This window comes from Serpula lacrymans, assembly GCF_000218685.1.
Source record: "Serpula lacrymans var. lacrymans S7.9 unplaced genomic scaffold SERLAscaffold_16, whole genome shotgun sequence".
In the NCBI taxonomy this organism is placed as follows: Eukaryota; Fungi; Basidiomycota; class Agaricomycetes; order Boletales; family Serpulaceae; genus Serpula; species Serpula lacrymans.
In genome coordinates this window covers 337,423-360,512 of record NW_006763305.1, presented here as the reverse complement: position 1 = coordinate 360,512, position 23,090 = coordinate 337,423, and the positions used below count along the sequence as shown (strand labels likewise).

Sequence of the window (23,090 nt, the reverse complement as noted above, 5' to 3'; positions counted from 1 at the left end):
CTGGGATTTAGTGTGAATTATATCACTCTGAATCAACATTCGACGACAACATGTATTGAAAGATCAAAAACTCTGTTGCTAAGTTAGATTGGGTCTGGGTTACAGTTGTCTATTCTTATCATTCCCATCGGAGCTGAGCATGTGGACAGAAATAATTTAAATAATATACTGATATTGTCTAATTACATTGTCAATGACAATAGGGACCCGGGAGTTGGTCTGAATTACAATGCCTCAGGACTCTTCTGACGGGTTCAGTATCATCTTCCCCATGATTGAGCTCTCCTAGACGAATTGCTGAGCAACGTAGATCCGACAGAGAATAGTTGTCGTCACTTACCCATTTGATCCATACATGCTTGTGCCGCATGACCAGAGTCCAGATTCAGATCGATGAAAGTTAAGCTTCTTGTTGTGATAAGCATAGGCTGCTCAAAAGTCAATTACTTCGTTCTGGGCACTGGTCTATTCTTATCATTCTTATTGTCGTCAGCCTGATCATGTGCACACAGAAATGATTCACATAGATATTGCATAATTACAGGAGGATGGGGGGGAGCGAGCTTCCAGGCTAAGTTAACTGTGGACTAATGGCTCTTCTGACGGGTTCAGTATCATTCACCCCACGACTGAGCTCTCCCTAGACAAATTGGTGAGCAACATAGACCCGACAGAGAATTACCATTGACATCACTTACCAATCATACTTTGGTTCTTGGTCTCAGGCTTCCCCTTCTGATTCGAGGCCGTTATCTGATTCGCCTGGACCTAGATCGTTCCCCTCCCTTATCACGCCACCATCATCATCATGTTCTTGATCACTAGGCGGCAGCTCTTCAACGTCTTGATTCAATGCATCCATCGCTTCTTTCATTGCCTCCTCCCTGTCTTCGTCGTTCAGTGGACCTCCGAGGCCACTTGTGGTATGTGGGAAAAGTATTCTGTCCCACTCGCGGAAGATAGTGAGTACACTCCCTTTCCTTTTTCCCAGCCCAATTTCGAGATATTCAAGGTAATTGTCGAAATCTTCATGCCAATTAATGCCGGACTGAGCTCCCCTCTCTTTCAGGATACTATCAGGGGAGAGCACCCATCGTGCCTAAGGGAAATTCAGTAATAATTAGTGTTGGGTTAGGCATTTTACTTACCAAAATAGCGGCGCATGCAACCATGCCTGGTGTGGTGTGCTGGAGGCCCCATTTAACGTCCAGAGTTTCGGTACTTCGCGCGCCCTCATAAGGCATCCCCTTTTTCATCGCCACAATTGAGCCGGGTCCTCGAATGACACAGGATAGGACCTTGGAGTTTCTCAGCTACAATAAATCTGATTTTGACAGGAAGACACTTACCACTTTCAAGAGCGGGTTAAGGAAGACTTTATTCACGTCGAACTTCCCAGAATAATCAGCATGGAGGACCTCAACGTTCCATAGGCTGAAAGCTGAGTGTCCTTTGCTGTTCATCCTCCACCCAATTTTATTGAGAAATTTATTTCGCCTTGCCTCAGATGTCTTCAAATCGGCCGCTGAACAATCAAAGATAGTGTTGCCGCATGCACGAAGACGGCTTGCACCATTTGACCGCTGGGCCTGCATCCCGTCGCGGAACTCATTTTCATACGCTCAGTTCAAGGAGGCGTGGTAGGAATGAAAAGACTCTACTCACAGCAGATACGAACCAATCCTGCCCAATCATCCCAACAAGTTCACGAGGTGTGTTTGCGTATATCTCACTAATCTGACCTTGTATCTTTTGCTCAATGTTTTCAAACCGGCCCAGTGGACTATATTGATCGTCACGAGTTGTCTTGAATGTATTTACTGGGTCATGTATCCATAGCATGGACGTCACAAGGAACTTTTGCCCCAGCTGCTTGGTATGTTTGATTTTTCTTTGTAGCTCACTGCCGACGTCCATAAGCTCTTGCTTTTTGGGGGGACCTTGCTGACTCGAGATTTCAGGGTCTTCAGTCTCGTTCAGCAAATCGTCGTATTTTCGCCGCAAAATCCTTGTTTCCTCTCTGGCCAAATTGACCGCTATCTGAGCTTCTCGAGCAACCTGACATTAGGTGAGTCAGTATATTTTGCTAATCTTCCCAGATTAACATCAGCGTACCTTATAAAGCATTCGTGGGGACATTGTCTGATTGACACTCAGATCACCATGTAATTCAGGTGTGTCTGCTTCATGTCTCATGGCATGGTCTTCACTGACTTGAGCATTCTGTCCTCGAGTATCGCTCAAAGTCGAATCATCCCTGCCCCAGTCTTGCATTGGCTGTGCTCCATGATGTAAGTCCGTCTCTTGGACATGGTCTCTGCTCTGATCACTCCCTCTGTTTGTAGGCACCCTTCGTCGTTCTCTTTTACGGTTTTTTTCCATTGTAGGCTGTGAATTTAAAAAGAAGGACAATATTGAGGGTTTGAGTTACTCGCAGTTAGGAAAACTGTTGATGGTGCGTAGGTAGTTTTCAAGTCCGACAATCTAACATGACGTAGGATGCCGTCAAAGATATGGTTGTTCTCCATTATCAACTGCAATTAGTAGAATCAGCTCAAGCTCACTCAAATCCATCAACATGCGCTCATCTACTAGGACAAAGAAGCTTTGCCAGGGCCCTTGGTGCCAATACTGCAACAGTTTTCGAAGCTCTCGTCGATTTGATAAACATGTGGAAGCCTGCAAACGTCATCATAATGAGCTTGCAACAGCTCCATCCTTTCAAGTCAATAAATCGCGCCCACAGGATGACTTACCTGTGCCTCAAAAACGGCGCAAACTAGACTCAAATGTAAGCAAATAATATCTCCATGTTTGTTTATGCATGTGGTTGCTACGGTACTGAGTGCCTTCCCATTTCTTATACTAATACTACACTGTTTCCCATAGTCCAGTCCCGACTTTACATTCAACAAAACTGCTTATGGAGAAGATCAGGCACAAATTGACGAAGCAGAACCATCGCACCAGGAATCTTCGCTGGACTTAGACTCTGAGGTGCACAATGAACGTCCCTCAAGCTTTATTCAAGTCATACCACACCCTCACAGCGGCATCAAGGAACCAACCATTATCTCACTAGACACACCAACAACCTACAGTACTTTCAATGTCCGTGGCATCAACAGCAAACCATGGGCTCCGTTCCGAACTCGTGCAGACTTTGAGTATGCAGAAACCGCTGTAAAAGGATTATTTAGCAAGGACATCATCAACACACAGTTACGTGGTATACACGGTGGATGGGCACGTGAAACGGCAATCACACTGCAAAGCCACGTCGATCTAGAACATTCATTGAAAAAAGCACGGAAACTATGTCCTCAGGTGAGCCAAAACTTCAAACTCAAGTCTGGTCTAATGTTTTCATTACAGTTTTGAGAGGGGAATGTCTCAGCCGTTTATTTGGGTGAGACATTTCATTTCAGTTTCGTGTATCGCGATCCCTGGGAAGTATATTGTGACTGGATCATGGATGCCAGCTTATCATCCATGATATTCTGGTATCCGTGTAAGAAATTCTTTTGTAGGCGCAATGGCCGGGTCACTCTCAAGACTCGAATATACGATGAGTTTAGCACTGGTAATAGATGGTGGGATATACAGGTGCGTTTCTATGTATTATACAGTACTTCACTTACGTTCTTCCAGGATCAGCTTCCCAAAGACGACATCCCACACTGCTTTCTCCCGGTCTCCCTCTGGCTCAACAAGGGGAATGTAACAAAACGAGTGCGAAAGCACCCAATGATTATTCGGCCAGCATTCCTACCTCGTGAAGTACGGAATGCTTCTGGTAATGGAGGGGGGGTACTGATTGGTTACATGCCGGTGGTGTGCTTCTCTCTCTATCCCCTAGAGAGTTCTTACTACTTTACCATAGCCTGAAGACCCGGCCGACCCAACAGACCGCAATTCAGCCGAGACCCTTGAGTGGGCGCATTTCAAGAGAGACGTATACCATCAAGTTCTTGGCATTGTTTTCAAGACCTTACAACGACCAGCACGCCATGGGGAGGCAATGAAATGTGGCGACTCACATAATAGGATTATTCACCCTGGAATACCAATCAAGTCTCTTGACGGAGAAGAGAGCTGTGCGGTTACAGCAACGCGGGCTGCACTTGCCAATTACCCCTGCCCCAAATGTTTGGTTCATCACAACGAGCTACATAACATCAATGGAACATTTGAGCCCCGCATTACCAAGACTATGCAGAAGGCTTATCTTGATTCTACTCGAGCGCCAAACAAAAGCGAAGCTGAACGAATCTTACAGAGCCGGGGGCTTCATGCTACGCAGGTAAGTGCATACCCTGTATTCATCGCTGATAATCCTATAAATAATGTATTTTCTATATTTACAGAATTTCTTCTGGTCTTTACACTACTCGGACCCGTATCTATCAGTTTCCTACGACAAACTTCACTCGGACGACTTAGGAAAGTGGGGGAAACACTTGTGGCCCCTGTTGCTTAGTGTTCTAGCCGAAGATGGAGTCAAAGGGCAGCTAGCAAGGAAGTGAGTCTTCATGATTATCATTGAATCATAGCTAAAAACTCGACACCAGCATGCGAAACGTTTCTCGCTGGCGCAACCTTAAACACTTTGGTAATGTCACAACAGTTGATTACGCAGATGGTCAAGTATTTTTTGATATTCTAAAGGTAGACATTTCTCAACGCAGTATTTTCAAAGTACTTACTTTGCTATTTTAGTGTATACTACCTTGTGTCGTTCAGCTTCTGCCCGAAGACTGTTCACTTGTCCACTGCATTCGGGCCTATGCTCAATATCGGACAATGATTGGATTGTCCTGTTTGACTGACGAGCGGCTGCAACAGATAAATAGCATAATATTATCCTATAAGAACACTTGTGAGGTAACTATTCTACATTTGTAGAATCAATGAATTGCTGGCACTAACAATTTACTAGGACGTCTCAAGAGACTACGGAAAATCATTCGATTTCTTCAAACAACATTTCGTCAATCATGTTATTGAGGATATCCAACAAAAGGGTGCTACTGACAACTATGAAACAAGAGTCGGTGAAGGAATTCACCAGGAGGTTCGTCAAGCTTACAAACAGACTAATTGCAAGAACACGGATCCACAGGTATGCTCCTGTCTTTCTATCAAAATCTGAAAATCACACAACTATTCTACAGATGGCCCGAATAGACGAGAATCAAGAATCCATTGCGTATCTACGTATGGTCGTTGACGAGTATGACAAAGCACAACAAGAACAAGAGCAGGTAGGGAACGCACGAGAAGCTGAGACAGAGGATACAACAGAGCAGGCCGAGACAGAGGACACAAGAGAGCACATAATAGAGAGTACAGACGACCACTGGACACTTGGATCGCCAACAAGCCTGAGTGACTCTATTGCAATGGAGACCATGCATTCAGCATTTGATAAGTCTCTGCGACGGTTTTTTTCGATTGATGTTCCGGATGCTAGCCTCGGTGTTGAACCCATTAAGGTATATATATTTATGTTGTTTTTTGGTCTCATTGATCTTAGTACGCCATACAATAGATCCGACAATATCATTGCGTCTATCTTCGGTACCAGTCGCAAGAAGACTGGACCGAAGGGCGAGATATCCTCAGGTGTAACCCTCGATTCAATGGAGTGCCCCGCCACGATTGCATACTCATCAACACGGACACTGTTAAACCCACACCGGCTCGACTTATAGGGATTTACAGGTGTTATATCAAGTCCAAAACATATGATGTCGTCCTCGTCAATTACTTCAAGCCCTCCACTACAAAACCAAGGACAAAATGGGCTGGTGCTCGTCTTTATGAGGAGGCAAGGGAAAGCAGGTTCGCACTGGTGAAATATTTTATTCGTGGGGCACATATGATTACAGCGTTTGGAATGAGGGAGGGTCGCTTTTATCTCAACGATACCGTAGACGGCGACATGTTTCTACGCTTTTCAAAGTGATTCCTACTGTATTATCTAACTGTACTAATGAATCTTGTATCTCTGGCACTAAAATTGATCCAACCTAACGTCGTTCGAATTATGGACCATTGATTTGGCCTCACAGAGCCCTGAATAGCCTTCGAGGACTTCTTAGTTCTTAAACAAGGTGTGATGACGCCTTTTCATTTTTCGCTGCGATTTTATAGAGCTTGATCACATCTTATCACGTCCTCTATTCCCCTTGTAAGGTCTCATAAGACATGATGATAGGCTTTTCATTTGCACTATGATTTTATAGGGCCCGCTCATACCTTACCTGATACTCCAGCTCCCTCATAAGGTCGTCAGGCGACACCGTACTCGCAGCATGCTCCAGCAGTCCTGATCAGGTGAATTGGATTTTTCCGACACAAGATTCATAAGCTTACAGAAGTGTTGCGGTTGCTCCACACCAATCCAACGATACTCATTGAACTTCATCTGTAAAATGCGAAAATTCGCTTAAAATTCGCTTAGGCCTAACCGCATTTCAAAATGCAAGGGTTCTGGCGCCAATGACTCTGACGGGTAGACAGTGTCGGGACAAACGTCTGAATGTTCGAGATGCAGATTACAAGATGAATTGCGGTAGTTTTCGAGTGACACGGTCATTTCCGCGCTCCAGTTGGCGCGTATAGCAAAGCGCAGGAACTTTCCGAGCTGAGAACTAAATAGCAAAAAGTGTCTGCTCTCAGCCACAATTATCGGCTGAGTGACCTTGTAAACAAGCTTAAGGTAACGAATCCCTGATGCAACCAATTGAGGGGATCACAGTCCATGATAGTGAAGTACTCGAGCCAGACCCTGTCAGGCGTGGAGGACTGATGCAAAAAGATATAGTACGTATCTTTCACAACTACAACATTCTCGGAATTCACTCTGGTATTTAGAAACATACTTTTCGACAACCTGCAAAACCTATAGAACCACCAACGCCTAGAGGATCGCTTTTGGGCTTGGATCGTCTTGCCAAAGAGAAAAGAGAAGCAGCAGCTCTTGACTCCAACGGAAGTAGGAAGAGACCTCGCATAGACGGCCAAGGGGACCCAGTGTTCAAAGGTATGTTTTATTGTGCTCACCGGCTGTCATGGCATTTATCTCTGTTCAATCAGTTCCAAACCTTCCCATTTCTCGCAATAATAATATTCGTCAAAGAGGGGAAGAGACACCATCTCATCCAGGAGGTCTGTCCGACGCTGCACGTAAAAAACTCGAAGATTACAGGAAGAACCGCGAGAAGCAGCGAGGTACGTCTTGACTACTTTGAAGTAAAAAAGTAGTATGTTAACCTTCAAATGTCTACATCTACGTCTATAGAAGGAATTGCTGCCCCGAGTCAAAATAGGGCTGACGCAACACGAGGACTTGGTGATTTCCAACGTCGCTTGAACCGTGATCGTGACCGAGGATGGAGCGGTAAGCGTGACTTTGATGGGGAGCGGGATAAGCAATATGGTCGAAATTGGGACCTGACACCACGCTCGGAGGCGCCCAGTGTTCGTGTTCCTAATGTTGGATGGGACTCGACCCCTCGGCATGGTCGCTCAGAAGACGGTGTAGGGTGGGGTGGAGCCAGAAACCGGGCATGGGATGCTCCTACTCCTCGAGCCCCTAGAGGCGTAAGTCCAGATGTCGACGGTTTGCTCGGAGTTAATGCTCGAGAATGGGAAGAAGAGCAGGTCAAATTGGATCGCGATTGGTACACAGGTGCAGAAGAGGGCGGTGTAGCTGGTGACGAAGATCACAACCCGCTATCTCAATATGAAGACCTGAACGCCCTGAAACAAGCCGAAATAGCTTCAAAACAAGTGGTGCGAGCATGCGCTGCATAATTTTTTAAATATCACTGATGTCGCTGATTTTTAATGGAATATACAGAAGAAGATATCTGCCAGACAAGCCCAATATGTATGTTGGTTTCATCATATTTTCAGTGTTCAATATTAATTAACTTTCATCATTCATAGAACGCAGATAATGATCTCTGGGAAGCCAATCGAATGCTCACGTCTGGTGTGGCTACTCGCAAAGCTGTCGATCTTGACTTTGAGGACGAGTCGGAATCAACCGTTCATGTTATGGTCCATGACCTCAAACCTCCTTTCTTAGACGGGAGAACCGTATTTACTAAGCAACTTGACCCCATAAATCCTATAAGGGATCCCACTAGTGACATGGCAATTTTCTCGAAGAAGGGAAGTCCCCTTGTCAAAGAGAAGAGAGAGCAAGCTGAACGAGCTAAGGCTGCTGCCAAGCTTGCTTCTCTAGGAGGCACTGCTTTGGGAAATATCATGGGAGTGAAAGATGAGGAAGCTGATGCTCAAGGTAAGTTCACACTTCTATTCTCCCCCTCCCCATACTCCCGGAGTTGGACATTCACGTAGTGGTCCTTTACAGCGGAAGAGGAAGCCAAGGCTAAGGATGGGGTAAAAGAAGATTATAAAGGAGACTCTAAATTCGCTAGTCATTTGAAGACATCTGCAGGGGTTAGCTCTTTCTCCAAAAATAGGACTCTAAAAGAGCAAAGGGAGTACCTGCCTGCCTTTGCCTGCCGTGAAGATCTTTTGAGGACAATCAGAGATAATCAAGGTAATTAATTTTGCTGGTCTCTTTTACCCATGGGAAAAAAAGGTGTGCTGACCTTCGGTAATATGTAGTGGTCGTAGTAGTCGGTGAAACTGGTTCCGGAAAGACCACGCAGCTTGCGCAATTTCTACACGAAGATGGCTATTGCGCACATGGTCTCGTTGGGTGCACACAACCTCGTCGGGTAGCTGCTATGTCTGTTGCTAAACGAGTTGCGGAAGAGATGGAGGTCAGTATGGTCCACCACGCTTTATATCCAAGACTCATGAATTTTGTGTAGTGCAAATTAGGTTCTACTGTCGGTTATGCTATTCGTTTCGAGGATTGTACTTCGTCTGACACGAAAATAAAATGTACGTTCCTTGCCTTTCCGACGTGGGGTCTTAAAGCTTACTATATACGTCTATCAGATATGACGGATGGTGTATTGCTTCGCGAGTCGTTAAACGAGGGAGATCTAGACCGATATAGTGTAATCATCTTGGACGAGGCTCATGAGCGGTCGCTAAGTACCGATGTTCTCATGGGTTTGCTTCGCAAAAGTGCGTTTGTCTCTATCGCCCATGAACGAAGCTTACACAGGATCTTAGTTCTTTCTAGAAGGAGAGACCTCAAACTTATAGTCACTTCCGCTACCATGAATGCTGAAAAGGTGAATTAAATTGGCTTGTTAATTATTTATAGCTAAACTCCCTGTTAGTTTTCCTCCTTCTATGGTAATGCTCCCACATTCACAATTCCAGGCCGTACATTCCCGGTTGAGATTTACCACTCGAAGTCTCCATGCGATGATTATGTAGATGGCGCCGTAAAACAGGTTCTCCAAATTCATCTATCCCTTCCTCCCGGTGACATACTGGTATTTATGACTGGTCAAGAAGATATCGAAATCACATGCCAGGTCGTTCAAGGTTAGTCTACTTGTGCGTGCTTTTGTTGAGTTGTACCGACGCTTACTCTTTTTAGAACGTTTGTCCCAACTGGATGAGCCAGCACCACTCGCTGTTCTCCCCATTTACTCCCAGATGCCTGCTGATCTACAAGCAAAGATCTTTGAATCCACCAGTGATGGACGTCGTAAAGTTATCGTTGCGACAAATATTGCCGAAACATCTCTTACCGGTACCCTCTTTCCGCAGCTGTTTTGTTTTTAATCACCTCATGTTTTTTTGTTTAGTTGATGGTATACTATACGTCGTTGATGCCGGTTATTCCAAACTCAAAGTTTACAACCCCAAAGTCGGAATGGACGCTTTACAGATTACTCCAATCAGCCAAGCGAATGCAAATCAGCGAACAGGAAGAGCTGGGCGCACAGGTTCGGGGTAGGCATCCCAACACCATGGTCTGGCCAATAGTGACTAACTACGTTCTGCAGTTTTTGCTACCGGCTGTATACTGAAATGGCCTTCCGTAACGAGATGTTCTCAAGCACCATACCTGAGATCCAGAGGACCAATTTGGCGAACACGGTGCTCCTATTGAAATCTCTAGGAGTGAAAAACTTGCTTGAGTTCGATTTTATGGATCCCCCACCTCAGGTATGTCATAAAATGTGATTATTCGCCACCCCTTTGATGTTGTACACCCAGGCAAACATACTGAATTCGATGTATCAACTATGGGTGCTAGGTGCCCTTGATAATGTTGGCGACCTGACCTCGGTTGGTCGGAAGATGTCCGAGTTTCCTATGGAGCCTTCAATGGGCAAGATGCTCATCGCGTCTGTGGAGTATAAATGCTCTGCAGAAATGTTGACGATTGTTTCAATGTTGTCAGTCCCCAGTGTGTTCTACAGACCAAAAGAAAGAATGGAAGAGGCGGACGCGGCTCGAGAAAAGTTTAACGTCCCCGAAAGCGACCATTTGACGTTACTTAATGTTTTCAACCAATGGAAGAGTCATGGGTATGTTTTCTTCCTGTCAATGATAGATTAGCCATATCAGTCACACTGACTGAATGTCCCAGTTTCCGCGATGATTGGGCGATGCGCCATTTTTTGCACCCCAAGCTATTGCGGAAGGCCCGAGAAGTGCGTGTTCAGTTGGAAGATATCATGAATTTCCAGAAGATGGAGATTATCTCTGCTGGGACCGATTTCGATATTCTTAGGTAATGTGATCGTAGTCATAATTAATGACTTTTATCAATAATCGGACAGGAAAGCCATTACTGCTGGTTACTTCCATCAAGCCGCACGCGTCAAAGGTATAGGAGAATTTGTCAACATTCGATCTGGTCTACCCACGCATCTTCATCCTACTAGTGCGCTTTATGGATTAGGATGTGAGTATGCATCTTTAGATTCTCGTGCCGGGCTAAATCTTCCGTTCAGACACACCAACGTATGTTGTCTATCATGAACTGATATTAACGTCAAAAGAATACATGACACAAGTGACTTCTATCGACGCATACTGGCTAGGTTTGTGCGGTTCATCTTATTACATCCCCTGTTAGGCTAACAATCATGACAGCGGAACTGGGATCCGTGTTCTACTCCGTAAAAGAGAAGAACTTTGATGACCGAGGGATGAGAAAGCAGGCGGATCGCGAATTCTCTAAACGCGCAGAACTTGAAACTGCGATTGCCCTCCAAAGAGAAGCGTACGTAATGATACATATTGTTGACAGTACAGGCTTTTAACGAGAACGATGTAGAAATGCGAAGAAGGAAGCAGAGGATGCAATCTCTGTCAAGACGTCCAGCGGAACCAGTTCTCGAATCATCGTTCCGGGTACTCCAAGACCTGGAAGTGTTCGAGTTAATCAGACACCCAGACGAAGAGTCGGGATATAATTTAATTGTTGGGTTTCCACGATGTACACAGGTACATATACATAGATGTACATTTCTTGTATACTAGATTGCACTTGTTATTTGTAAGATTGGCCGCTAGCATACTGTATCCATGGAAGTATCGAGATGCAAAAATAACATAATTATAATATATAGTCGGGTTTGATCTACCGCTTCAGTTACAGCACAACATTATTTATTGCGGCCATACCAGCTGCAAACTACATTCCACTGGCATAATCTTTCCTAGTCTCACTGCTCTTGTTCTCCTGAGCTTATATGTTCGTGTCAAACCTGAGGCCAGCGACAAATGGAGACGCCAACATATGAACATCGCCCTCAGGTCAAGCTGCTGCATTCATCTCCTTTGGATACCCTTGTTCGACGCACATCCTCCCGTAGAGTACGAAACCAAGCAGCATCGCAGGAACCATCGTCCTCAACAGCCTATGCCACTCGTTACTCACCTTCTCCAAACCTCCCTTCTCCGCCCAGAGCACCATTTCAGGCAGAGGCACAAGCGCCCCCGTCTCCCCTTCTGCATTCTCGATTTAGAGGCTCAGGAGTCAGCGCATCCACCAACAACGATGTCAGCTCGTATTTGAATAGAAAGTCCTTCATGACATCTTTGGACACGTCGCAGGACAATGAAGATCCATATTACGATGATGCGAGCATGTATTCTGATATGAACGACAGTTCATCAAGGGTCGCGCAGCCTTACTTTGAGGCGGATCCGTATGATACAGCTCAAGGAACAAGCAATTTCACCCAGTACGGTGCATCATCTAGCTTTTCTGGATTCAGCAGAGCCAAGGATAGTCCATACTCCCAATCAAACCCACCACCTTCACCCGTACCCACGGTCGTCGTTTCATCTCATCACGATGTAAATACAGAATCCAATGCGCAGCGCCAAGGGAGATCACCAATTGTCGCCCCCGTCAGGGTAAACTATTCAAGACCAGGTCGCCCTCCTATAGCCCCATCTGACAGTCAAAAACGTCAAGTTCTCGAGCGTAATACCCCTAGACATCACTCACCCTTGGCCTCTCCATACGATATGTCGCCGTCGTCTGACATTCAAACTCCCCAGGGACGTTATTCCAATCATACTCCTTCACCTCATCAATATCAGTCATTCGCTCCGTCCCCTTCAAGTAGTACAGGGTCATTCTTGTCTCCCAATAATCACTTGTCTCCTTACATCTCATATCCTCCACCCACATCTCCTTCTTCCCTTACAGCTCTCACTTCGCCGAGCCAAGTTGTGCTCCCAAGGCAGCCCCCGTCTAGGCCTCATACACCTGCAAGTTTATATTCCTCCTATTCCTATTATGAGATGGGCAGCGCTACACCTTCTCCAAATGGCAGCACCACACAGTTTCCTCCTAATTTATCCCCTACGCCTACCGAGAGCAAGCGCTCCCCATCGCCCGCTTCCTCGTCTGCTGAACCGAGGACTCCGCAGGATTATTTGCAACTAGGCATTCAACACCATGAATCAAATCGATTGCAGGACTCTGCCGTGTGTTTTGAAAAAAGCGCCAAAGAACAAGGTGGTTGTGGTGTTGGCATGTTAATGTGGGGTCTGACACTGAGACATGGCTGGGGATGCGAGAAGAACGAGAAGCATGGATTCAAGTGGTTGACAAAGGCTGCTGAGAGCGCAGTTGAGGATCTAGAAAGAGCGAAGGGTGGACTTGGTGCAGATGCAGTCAAGGTGAGGATCGTCTGCAAGGTTGTAGTGTTCTGCTCACATTCTCATAATTAACCTAGACAGAGCTTGTCATCGCCATCTACGAGGTTGGCCAATGTTTCTTTCAGGGGTGGGGGGTGGATAAAGACAAGAAGATGGCTGTGGTAAGTGTTCTTCGATGGTTGCCTCTCTCACATCTAATTTAGGTGGCTATTTCTGAATGGCAGAGCTATTACAAGGTGGCAGCAAACCTTGGGGATGCTGATGCTCAACAAGATCTTGCGTTCTGCCTAGCAAATGGAAAAGGCTGCAAGAAGGATAAGAAGGAGGCAGCAATGTGGTACCGTGCAGCTGTGAGTGATTATGTGCGATTATACGTTTTCAACGCTGATTTCAAATCATAGGTTGCGCAAGGAGCCAGTGATGTTGGATTGGCATGGATTTACAAGGACAAGTACAAGAATTGATTCATATGCTTTTAACTACCCTACTACACCCCGTGATACCACGTTCGCTATTTCCCCGCTTTATCTTGGACAATTAAATAGGCTTAGCACTAGAGTGCTAGAGGCCTGTGGGATAGATATAACCCCTCATTTCTCAATTCGCGTAATGGATAATATGTGGAGCCATCTAGGATATACACAAGAAGTAAAACATGAGCTAAATTGCAGCTGGCGAAAGCAGAGCCAGGATTGACCATGCTACCTTGACAATCACATATAAAGGCTGGCTTCATTATGGTGATTCCCTGTTTTCTCTCCATTCCCTGCCTTTTCTGCGCTGATCACCAGCTTCCACGGGATCATGACTTGTCCCACAAATCTGCCGTTGGGGTACTCTTCCGTGCCAATGCGATATTCCTCTGTGTTGAGGAGGAGGATGTTTAATAGCTGATCTGTTCCCATGAAAGTCCCGACAAATATACGTCCATCCTGGGATCTTATTCGCAGCGTTTCTTTCAAAAGCTTGCGCAGTTCAGATACGGACGGCGGTTCCGTTGGTGGAGGAGATGAAGACATGCATGCGTGACTGTCTGTGACGCGGTCACACCTCGGTATAACTCTCCCATGAACCCTTTCGAGAGTACCATTTCGATGAACATGCAGGGCCAGTTCACCTCCTCAAACACCCACAAGTACTCCGTTATTCTCCCAACTTACAATGAACGCAAAAATTTACCAATTATAATATGGTTGCTGGCCAAAACATTCAGCGAAAAGTGCGTGTTTGTCAAGATTCGGTGTTCGTTCCAGTTGGCCTGAGCTATGCTGCCGAAAGGGTTTAGTCAACTTGCATGGGAGATCATTGTTGTCGATGATGCTAGCCCGGATGGTACGCAAGAGGTCGCAATGCAGCTTGCCAAAACCTATGGAGAAGATAAAATTGTATGTCTCTCGCTCTCGTCTATTGCGATGACACGTAGCTAACCCGAGGTGTAGATATTGAAACCTCGCTCAGGGAAACTTGGCCTGGGGTCAGTACGCGTATAGGCCACTATGAATATTCTAAACTCACGTGCCATGTGGATAGGACAGCATATATCCATGGTCTCAACTTCTGCAGTGGAGACTTTGTAATTATCATGGATGCAGACTTTTCTCATCATGTGAGTAAACGGGATGTGTGCCATCACCATTGGATACTAACATAATATCAAAATACCTCAGCCTAAATTTATACCTCAATTCATCCGGTTCGTGTGATACTAATGCCAGTATAACTGTCTAGCTCACGTATTACTCTGAAGACTACAGCAGTCACATAATCTGGATATAGTGACTGGCACTCGTTATCGCTCAACATCAACGCCCTTCTTGTCTGAGGCTCGACCTGGTGGTGTACATGGATGGGACCTGAAACGAAAGCTGGTATCGCGAGGTGCGAACTTCCTGGCAGCCACCGTCTTGAATCCTGGGGTCAGCGACTTGACAGGGAGCTTTAGGTGCGTTTGTGATGTGTAATCTTTTATGCCTTTACTGAATATGTGCATATATTTTCAGGTTGTACCGACTACCCGTCCTTCGCCATATTATCACCTTGACTCAGTCGCGGGGGTACGTATTCCAGATGGAAATGATGGTACGTGCACGCGCGCTGGGATACACGGTTGGGGAGGTGCCGATTACCTTTGTGGACCGTATATTTGGAGAAAGCAAGCTTGGTGCAGACGAGATAGTGGGTTATGGGAAGGGAGTCTGGTCGTTGTTCACGAGTGTATAAGCGCAAGTCTCGAATGCAATGATACCACGTTTGATCGAGAGCACGTTTGAAAATGTCTCAGTTGCCGGCGGTAGTAGACCAAGGTGGGAATGATGTCATTCTTTGTCAGCCAGATCATGGGTGGATCGGTATATGACTCGCAGTCCGATTTTTTTTGCTATCCACTCCTCTCTTCTGCTTTACCATCATGAGCTTGCTGCAAGGCGTCCTTAGATCCCAAAAAGTTGATTCTCTTGAGCGGAATTTCTCCAATATCAGAATTAACCAGCAAGCCCCGGCGAACGATGATTCTGATGACGAGCTTATCAATGTCGTGAGTAATTCTCATCTCTTGTGTATTCTGTGCTTACATACCTTCAAGACTTCGACGCCAGGAACACCTGCGCGCTCTCGGGCGCCATCCAGACCATCATCTCGACCTACATCGCGGGCGTCGTCTCCAACTCGAGGGGCGTATGCACGGCCTGTTCCACGGCCTCTCCATCTGACGAAAAAGTCATCGAGTGATCCGCTTAGAACATTCACCACCGAAGTCTCCCAGAGAATTTTTCGTCATCTGAACATCGTCGATCTAGCTACCTGTGCCAGGGTTTCCAAGAAGTGGAATCGGAGTCAGACTATAAACTATGGTGTGTATCAACCGATAGTCCACCAGATAAAGTTGCTTATCTTTATACCACCCTTTCAGTCTGGTTCCAGCATTATCGTCGAGAGAACTTCCACGATGAAAGTCTACCTCCAGGGAAGTGGTCAAAGAGAGAATCTAAACAGAACTGGGTATGTTCTCAATAGTCGCTTTGGATGACTCATATTAACGCCCCCAACAGCGGCTTATCTATCTTCAATCAAATTCCAATCGGACACCACCATCAGGGCCTCTATACTCCCCTAGTTCGAAGCCTTCATCTTCCTCTGTTTCGGGTTACCACACACCCAAAGAACTCAATGAGGAAAAGTGGCGGTTGGAGGCAGAAGGACAGAGCAAGCCAAATAAGGTTGAGATGAGAGAGATGTACAAGGAGCTAGGCGGTCGGAAGTCGAGGGGCAAGACTAAACTGGGTAGCTCAGGAATTCGAGATAGGGCAGGTTGGGGCGCTGATGATAATGGATATTAGTGGCGATAGGGGCGGTCACTCCTTGCCATCTGTATATATTCAGCGGTGCACTAGCATTGCTTTTCCTAGAATACTAATATTCTGGTTGGATATCATGACATTGTCCGCATCATACCAAATTTCCGTCGAACGAGTTTACGCTCTTGTAGAAAAGACAAATACTTCCAGAATCTGTGTTGATAAGCATGTACATATATTTTATGATTTTTGTGAGCGAGCAACGAGACGTTACGGCGTATGGCGCTGTTCTCTGTCATCAGGAACTCTTCTTGGCTACAAGGGCTTTCTTCCCATAATAATATGTTGTTCGACCAATACCGGCGAACCAGGCTAGTCTGAAACCCAACACATCATGAGGATTTAACAAAAATAGTCACAAACTGAATGAAACCGACCGGACGGAGAGTAAGAAGATCACGAATGTGATATTACCATGTGTCATTGGGTTCCAGTCCGCTGGTGACCACCTCAGGTCATCCGGAAGGCCGATCAGAGAGGCGATGATGCTGTTGGGATCAATCTCCATAAGCATTGCTGCGTGGTTAGCAAACATGGCTAGACATACTGGGTGACCTGTAGATTTCGATCTATAAGCATTAACAAAATTATTATTATTTTAGGATTTGCTTACATCTGCGATAGCTAAAGCGGTAAGACTCGCTCCAACGATTCGCTCTTGCGCGACTGGATTAGAAGGCAAAGCGTCTCTAACAGCTCTAAACACAAGAGATGATATTAATCCCAGCAACAGATAACCTGCGCGCCCATCCACGTTAATGCGTGTCTCGTGCGATGATGGAATTTGGCTTACAGTTTCCCAATTGCCAGATGGCCATTGTGGTCCTAGCTTCCAGAGTCGATGCAGGGGTGGAAGAGGGTATGAGTTCATGGTGGAACCATGAAGCGTTTGTCCACGTAAGGAGCGCTGGAAACGCTGTTGATACTGCGGTAGTCATATGTTTCTGGTCAGAAAAAGCAAGCAGGTGGCTAAACAGCACATACTAGGCTCGAAATATAGAAACAGAAGCTGGTAGAAACCAGTCAAAGCTGGGAAATCTGACATTGATATCGATTACACTGGGCAGCACTCTGTTGCTGGTTAGCTGGTTGGATCACAACGTGAATTGATATGGTAATTCTCGTTCAGACCCTGGGAGGTTACGCGACTGGCTATTTTCGGGGACCACGTGAGCTTCTGTGTAATTGCAGCAATGCTGCCGCATTCGGTGTTTAGCAATTTGAACTTGAAAGAGTCTTGAACGCAGCCTACAGTATTTATAGTCCTTGTGGTCGAAGTTTATGATTACCATGGCTCGAGACACACAACCATACGCTGATTCTGAATTCAACTTTTTGTCACCTAACATCCAACGTTCAGGGTTCGGAAGTCCCGCCTCTGCTGTCTTTGACCTTCCTGTCCAGGCGTCCAGCAACCCCACCAGAGACCAATTCCAATCAGGTGTAGAGGCAACACACTCCAATGCACCATTCGAGACGCATACAATCGTCCTGGACAACGGCGTGAATCAGAAAAGCCCTTCTTTCTTGGTCATTTCTGGCGGTACCGGCGGTAATTCGATATGCAATTCGTTTGGACAGGCGTGCTATGTTCTTCCTGTGTCAGACGATGGTGGCTCTTCGAGCGAGATCATTAGAGTACTAGGGGGACCTTCCATAGGTGCACCATCACCTTAGTTCAGTTCTAATCGAATCTGAAGACGTGGGTGGCAGGTGATGTCCGGTCAAGGCTGGTCAGACTTATCCCCTCATCGCCACCTTCGACCACTTTGGACGCCATTCGTGCTTTACTTTCATATCGGCTTCCTAATGATATCCCTGAGCGCGAGGCTCGGGCAGAATGGAGAGATATAGTAGAGGGGCGCAGTTCCCTCTGGCATGGAATACCAAATGACCGGAAGGAAACTATTCGAGGTAATTTCATCTATACTTATTAGAAAGAAACACTCTTATTTTTGTCACTAGGCTTCCTTGTCTATTTTGAGAATGAAGTCCTCAAGCGTGCTCACAAAAACTTTTCATTTCTTAATGGGAGGTTCGTTGCTGTCTTTAGCAATGCCATTTTCGCAAAACAGATCAAACGTTTTGTAGTATAGGAAATTATTTCCTCGCAGGTGCTCAAGGATTCTTCCGGTCCCTCCCTTCAGCCATTTTTCTCTTTTCATCGATCACGAACAGTCAGGTGAATGGCACGAGCTTTTCCCTGTGCAGAGGCTGATATTGCTCAAGGCCAACATACTTCCCGTCGTAGTTACCAATCACACAGTTACCATTGCCGCTGAGCTGGTCAGTCAATCAATCGCATACCCACATGAAAATGTTATTGATTTTGCTCTTTATGATGAAGGAGGATGGCTCCAAACTTGTAGGCCAGTGTGAAATATCACACCCGGTAGTTTCAAGTTCAGCGCTTGATAACACTGCATTCGAGCCTGAGCGGTATTCTTCGATCGATGGGATGGGTGAGATCATATCTCGACCACAGAACGCCGCTTTCAATCCACAGGATAAAAGCCGTACTTATGAGGCACTATCATCACGCATAAGCAGTCAGTATCAGCGCCCATATCGACCTTTACTTGTCGTGATAACACCATTGTTCATTGGCTCACAGGGCTATATTACATCAATGCATACGGACATGAAGTACATCCATCGCCAAACCCAGAATATATTAAAAATATATATTCATCCGATGTTCTGGTCTATTCATGTGGGTCATTGTGGACAAGGTCCGTAATGCTACGTATAGATTGGAATCTACGCTAATATCCCGGTGGTAAGTATTATACCTTGTTTAGCACTACGTGATGTAGCTTCAGCGATTGCTCGGTCAAATTTACGTGCTAAAGTTTTGTTGCGTAAGTGCTGTTTGGTCCTCACGAAAGTATTATATTGATACAGATGCAGTAAACTCCAATAACGATAGAGAGACAGACGGATATACCGCTGTCGATTACGTCCGGTAGGTCTTTCGAGAGCGTTCCATGAACGTTGTTCTAATCCCACCAATAGCGCAATCGCTTCCACATTGAACTCGCATTATCACGTAAAACGATATGGTCTTGGAAACGCATACACCATCTACCCCATATCCGCATTCATTACCCATCTCGTCTATCTCAAAGGGACCCGAGTAGTCGTTGATGAGCAAGCCATCACGGTGAGTCTATCAGCTTGGCAACTACCTCTGACCTGTTTATTAATTCACCTTAGGCGTTGGGCGTCAAGTGCATTTTAGTAAATGACCGGACTGACGGCAGCGATTCGGGTAGCCCCCCACAATATAACGCGGCCACTGTCAAACAGGCTCTGGATCGGATCATTCAGTAAGGGTTGGCTGTGGGGGCCTCTTTTGATTCTTGTGCGTGATCAGTATCTCTGACAATTGACGGTGTTACGAGATCCTGTTGATGTCGTATACGGCCGTGTTGGGGATTTAATGGAACCTATCAGTATGTAACACTCGTGTTACAAGATTTGAACCAGGGATGTCATCTTCCATCGTATAACTCGCAATGTGCTGTTGTGTTTCTTTCCTTTCTTTGCCTATAAGCCTGGACATTGGGTTTTGACAGTGGGAGAAATGTACTAGGTGTCTAGGCGCACCATATGGATGGGTGATAGTCGCCTAGGGACCTTCTATCATCTTACTGTTATTGATAAGCTGGGGGTTGTTCTCTGATATCGACTGTCATCGGAATTTGGTCTGACTAAGGGGGTCAGCAAAGAACCATCTTACGCCATATCGTGTGATATCTGCGACGCAGACGTGATTACACATCCTCTTCTGCCAGATATAAGTGGGCTTGATCACGGAACAAATTTGAAGACACTCACGACATAGCTGTTTCTACTTTCACTGCTATACATCATTATGCCTGAACAAATCACACTTTATACCGCAAAGGTGAGTATTTGGTCAATCTATCAATTAATGTGGATTTGGAACATCAGAACATTAGCTAATGCTCTATTCCTAAGGTCTGCCCATATGCTCAGAGAGTAGGTTGCTATCGATAACACTCTTACATTACTTCATTAACTGTATTTCACATCTGTCAGGTTGAGCTGGCTCTCGCAGAAGCGAAAGCCGATTTCAAGTCGTACCAGATTGATCTTCAAAACAAACCGGAATGGTATGCACCTCAAGTGAATCCCGCGAGCAAAGTAAGTATTTAGATACAGCACTAATCAACCCCCGTTCGTATTTCTCACTTTGATCCACGACCAGGTTCCTGCAATTGCATACGGAGGTCCTAATGTATCACCAGACACCCCTTCTCCTGACTCAATCAAAATCGCCGAGTCTCTGGTCCTTCTCGAATTCATAGCTGATCTCTATCCTTCTGCGCATCTCCTCCCGACAGACCCCGTCGCCCGCGCCCAGACACGCTTCTTTATCGATGCGGTGTCTACCAAATTCGCACCAGCTTACGTTGGCTTCGTTGTCCGCGGAGAGTCATACGAGACCGTTCTCAAGGCCTTTGAGGCTATTCAAAGCCTTTTACCTAATGAAGAGAGCCCGAAGTTCGCGGTTGCTGGTCAATACACCATTGCAGATGCTGCCATTGCACCTTTCGCGGCGCGATTGCGCCTTTCGGTGGAAAACGAGATTGGTGTATTTGCACCGGGAGAGGGTGCCAAGCTCATTAAAGAGCTTAAAACTCCCAAATACGCCAGATTCTTCAACTACGTCGAATCGTTGTTCCAGAGGGATAGCTTCAAGGCTACTTTTGATGAGGTCCGTTCTTATTATTAACTTGTTCTTGATTCAGTCTGATTGGTGTTCATTGTCCAGGAATATGTCAAGTCTGTGTTTTTGAAACGGTTCAATGCTTTGCGTGCGGAGAAGTAAGTCCGTGGCAGAACAATGTGTGGGAATGATCAGAATTGAAGCCTGATTTCTCATGGAAAGGGGCAAATTGTAACAATAGTCACAAATAGGTCCTGTACAGTAAATCGTGTTTTTTATTTAGTAGCCAACCATATCGAGTTCTCAGACACAGCAGGAACATAAGTACCTTTCGAGCTCCTCGAGGCTGACTCAAAACGTTTGGGGCTGGACCCTTTCCTCTCCATACTGCAATAGGGGTTTCATATATCTGTAGATTACAATGACTGAGCTAGTTCTTTGTAAGCCAAACACGAGGCTCTCTGAGAAAGAGAACGTGGTGCCCCCAACTTGCTGTTTATAATCTTCGTTTGCGACAGCAGACTCACTTCCAACCTCTTTTTCCCCAGTAAAAACATCAACCCCAACACACAAATAATGCCTCGACCCTACCGAGGCAGTCCGCCTACGCGGCAGGAAGTATTCGACGTGGCTAAACACACGGTTGAAGTATTAAAAAAATGTGGACTTAAATGTTGTCTTTTTGGTAGTGCTGCCTGTGCAGCATATGGCACCTCTAGAGTACCACAAGTGCGTCCATATCAACTTCATATACGTCATTCGGATTCGAGATGTACTAACCTGCACATATCCTGGTGTCCTTCCCTCATATTTTCTGGTTTGTATCATCGTTGTAATGACTTTGTTCAACACAACCTTGACTATAGGATGTCGATATGATTGTCCTGACAAAGGATTTCTCGGCAGAAGAAGTCAAAAAAAAGATTGTGGAACAGGACTCCAATTTCTACCTGGTGGACTCTCGCAAGGAGGGGGAAACGTACCGCGTACTTTGGTACAGGCTCCATCCAGGAAAGCCCAAGCGGAAGTGCAAGGTTGATATCCTCGTCCGAGGTATAAATGGAAATATTACTATTCCTTTCATCCCGTATTGGGAGGCACCGTACAATGACGGCATCCCGCTGGCGCCACTAGCTGCGTTGGTGCCGTTGAAGCTGCGGGGTTGGACTGACCACTGCGATTGTGACGAATGGTACCAGCGTAAGAAACGATGGAACGATATCGCAGACTTGGAGGAACTCGTGCAGATCGCAGTGAACGAAGGGGTATGGATAAATCGCGAAAAGGAGACATGGCTAGCTCTTTGGTTTGTTCAGGAAGCAAAGCAACGAGTGCAACGGTTCGTTCGGGAGCTCCCTTATGCCGGCTTTGACTGGAAAGCCATAGGGCTCGTTTGATGGTATTTGTTTGACCGGAAACATCTAACTAAGAGGTGCATATCAATATATATATTAACGCAAGGCTGATAATGATCAATTTTTGTTCACTATACTAGCACTCACCTCGGCTAGACGTCGAACAAACTGGACAATAATTGGTCTTTCTGTTTGTTTTTGTTGGCTCTTCTGTACTCCGGAAATACTCTAGATGAGTATTTACCAACTTCTCCTGATCCGTTTAAGGAAACGTACTTGTAGTATCGTATAAGCCTGGAAGGTTTAGCCTTACCAACATATTGCATGTTAAAATCAGACTCCAAAAGATCCATCCCCGCGAACTTGATGCAGGATATTCATTAAGATCAGCACTAGAATAGCCCCGTGTGGTATTTCAATGGGTCTAGTGCAGCAAGAGGCTGCAACCATGTTTACCTTACGAAAGAGTCTTTTATCGTTAAGAGACATTCAGAAACACATTGAAAACGTCCATGACGATACTGTAACGGTAAAGCCAATCTTCTTCCTGAGAACAAGAAATAAATTCAGGTATCCTTAAAAAGGTGATGACCCAAGAACGCCATACCT

At 45.7% G+C, this 23,090-nt stretch overlaps 13 protein-coding genes across 13 annotated transcripts; 10 read left to right on the top strand and 3 right to left on the bottom strand.

Moving 5' to 3' along the window:
- Nucleotides 1-721: 721 nt before the first annotated feature.
- Nucleotides 722-2,382, bottom strand: SERLADRAFT_442998 (uncharacterized protein; the record flags this gene model as incomplete). Its single annotated transcript, XM_007323599.1, has 5 exons — nucleotides 722-1,099; nucleotides 1,149-1,298; nucleotides 1,350-1,607; nucleotides 1,666-2,058; nucleotides 2,116-2,382. The coding sequence occupies 5 exons, from the start codon at nucleotides 2,380-2,382 to the stop codon at nucleotides 722-724; spliced, it is 1,446 nt and encodes a 481-aa protein (XP_007323661.1).
- Nucleotides 2,383-2,578: 196 nt separating this feature from the next.
- On the top strand, nucleotides 2,579-5,968 carry SERLADRAFT_442997 (uncharacterized protein; the record flags this gene model as incomplete). The annotated part of the gene is made up of 10 exons (XM_007323598.1): nucleotides 2,579-2,791; nucleotides 2,890-3,327; nucleotides 3,385-3,606; nucleotides 3,652-3,834; nucleotides 3,884-4,303; nucleotides 4,368-4,522; nucleotides 4,572-4,647; nucleotides 4,940-5,122; nucleotides 5,175-5,495; nucleotides 5,552-5,968. The coding sequence occupies 10 exons, from the start codon at nucleotides 2,579-2,581 to the stop codon at nucleotides 5,966-5,968; spliced, it is 2,628 nt and encodes an 875-aa protein (XP_007323660.1).
- Nucleotides 5,969-6,699: 731 nt separating this feature from the next.
- SERLADRAFT_479062 (uncharacterized protein) lies at nucleotides 6,700-7,575 on the top strand (the record flags this gene model as incomplete). The annotated part of the gene is made up of 4 exons (XM_007323597.1): nucleotides 6,700-6,828; nucleotides 6,880-7,048; nucleotides 7,102-7,236; nucleotides 7,307-7,575. Coding segments are annotated over 4 exons (663 nt in total), but the record flags the coding sequence as incomplete, so codon positions are not given.
- Nucleotides 7,576-8,914: 1,339 nt separating this feature from the next.
- SERLADRAFT_479059 (uncharacterized protein) lies at nucleotides 8,915-11,522 on the top strand (the record flags this gene model as incomplete). Its single annotated transcript, XM_007323596.1, has 13 exons — nucleotides 8,915-8,928; nucleotides 8,986-9,117; nucleotides 9,166-9,227; nucleotides 9,276-9,486; nucleotides 9,542-9,697; nucleotides 9,753-9,900; nucleotides 9,954-10,116; nucleotides 10,168-10,481; nucleotides 10,544-10,687; nucleotides 10,737-10,861; nucleotides 10,911-11,000; nucleotides 11,053-11,182; nucleotides 11,237-11,522. The coding sequence occupies 12 exons, from the start codon at nucleotides 8,988-8,990 to the stop codon at nucleotides 11,373-11,375; spliced, it is 1,812 nt and encodes a 603-aa protein (XP_007323658.1).
- A 187-nt stretch (nucleotides 11,523-11,709) lies between these two features.
- Nucleotides 11,710-12,197, top strand: SERLADRAFT_479056 (uncharacterized protein; the record flags this gene model as incomplete). The annotated part of the gene is given in 2 exon segments (XM_007323595.2): nucleotides 11,710-12,159; nucleotides 12,177-12,197. The coding sequence occupies 2 exon segments, from the start codon at nucleotides 11,995-11,997 to the stop codon at nucleotides 12,195-12,197; spliced, it is 186 nt and encodes a 61-aa protein (XP_007323657.1).
- A 756-nt stretch (nucleotides 12,198-12,953) lies between these two features.
- Nucleotides 12,954-13,478, top strand: SERLADRAFT_479055 (uncharacterized protein; the record flags this gene model as incomplete). Its single annotated transcript, XM_007323594.1, has 3 exons — nucleotides 12,954-13,098; nucleotides 13,155-13,238; nucleotides 13,281-13,478. 3 exons carry the CDS (start codon nucleotides 12,958-12,960, stop codon nucleotides 13,476-13,478), a joined length of 423 nt encoding a protein of 140 aa, XP_007323656.1.
- Nucleotides 13,476-14,117, bottom strand: SERLADRAFT_479054 (uncharacterized protein; the record flags this gene model as incomplete). Its single annotated transcript, XM_007323593.1, has 2 exons — nucleotides 13,476-13,707; nucleotides 13,775-14,117. One exon carries the CDS (start codon nucleotides 14,094-14,096, stop codon nucleotides 13,791-13,793), a length of 306 nt encoding a protein of 101 aa, XP_007323655.1.
- A 2-nt stretch (nucleotides 14,118-14,119) lies between these two features.
- On the top strand, nucleotides 14,120-16,607 carry SERLADRAFT_479049 (glycosyltransferase family 2 protein; the record flags this gene model as incomplete). The annotated part of the gene is made up of 10 exons (XM_007323592.1): nucleotides 14,120-14,296; nucleotides 14,363-14,462; nucleotides 14,517-14,551; nucleotides 14,608-14,683; nucleotides 14,745-14,770; nucleotides 14,825-15,019; nucleotides 15,078-15,610; nucleotides 15,659-15,926; nucleotides 15,986-16,074; nucleotides 16,125-16,607. The coding sequence occupies 7 exons, from the start codon at nucleotides 14,145-14,147 to the stop codon at nucleotides 15,295-15,297; spliced, it is 804 nt and encodes a 267-aa protein (XP_007323654.1).
- A 61-nt stretch (nucleotides 16,608-16,668) lies between these two features.
- SERLADRAFT_374244 (uncharacterized protein) lies at nucleotides 16,669-17,475 on the bottom strand (the record flags this gene model as incomplete). The annotated part of the gene is made up of 5 exons (XM_007323591.1): nucleotides 16,669-16,747; nucleotides 16,808-16,932; nucleotides 17,044-17,168; nucleotides 17,224-17,355; nucleotides 17,415-17,475. The coding sequence occupies 5 exons, from the start codon at nucleotides 17,473-17,475 to the stop codon at nucleotides 16,669-16,671; spliced, it is 522 nt and encodes a 173-aa protein (XP_007323653.1).
- A 245-nt stretch (nucleotides 17,476-17,720) lies between these two features.
- SERLADRAFT_363916 (uncharacterized protein) lies at nucleotides 17,721-20,176 on the top strand (the record flags this gene model as incomplete). Its single annotated transcript, XM_007323590.1, has 11 exons — nucleotides 17,721-18,090; nucleotides 18,144-18,344; nucleotides 18,372-18,465; nucleotides 18,522-18,612; nucleotides 18,660-18,716; nucleotides 18,778-18,979; nucleotides 19,045-19,162; nucleotides 19,215-19,291; nucleotides 19,341-19,395; nucleotides 19,446-19,593; nucleotides 19,647-20,176. The coding sequence occupies 11 exons, from the start codon at nucleotides 17,721-17,723 to the stop codon at nucleotides 19,761-19,763; spliced, it is 1,530 nt and encodes a 509-aa protein (XP_007323652.1).
- Nucleotides 20,177-20,258: 82 nt separating this feature from the next.
- SERLADRAFT_479047 (uncharacterized protein) lies at nucleotides 20,259-21,435 on the top strand (the record flags this gene model as incomplete). The annotated part of the gene is made up of 6 exons (XM_007323589.1): nucleotides 20,259-20,292; nucleotides 20,315-20,340; nucleotides 20,415-20,435; nucleotides 20,496-20,600; nucleotides 20,665-21,174; nucleotides 21,232-21,435. Coding segments are annotated over 6 exons (753 nt in total), but the record flags the coding sequence as incomplete, so codon positions are not given.
- Nucleotides 21,436-21,521: 86 nt separating this feature from the next.
- On the top strand, nucleotides 21,522-22,066 carry SERLADRAFT_401951 (uncharacterized protein; the record flags this gene model as incomplete). The annotated part of the gene is made up of 2 exons (XM_007323588.1): nucleotides 21,522-21,841; nucleotides 21,907-22,066. Coding segments are annotated over 2 exons (189 nt in total), but the record flags the coding sequence as incomplete, so codon positions are not given.
- Nucleotides 22,067-22,096: 30 nt separating this feature from the next.
- On the top strand, nucleotides 22,097-22,821 carry SERLADRAFT_479043 (uncharacterized protein; the record flags this gene model as incomplete). Its single annotated transcript, XM_007323587.1, has 3 exons — nucleotides 22,097-22,142; nucleotides 22,167-22,558; nucleotides 22,622-22,821. Coding segments are annotated over 2 exons (403 nt in total), but the record flags the coding sequence as incomplete, so codon positions are not given.
- Between the last annotated feature and the right edge of the window lie 269 nt (nucleotides 22,822-23,090).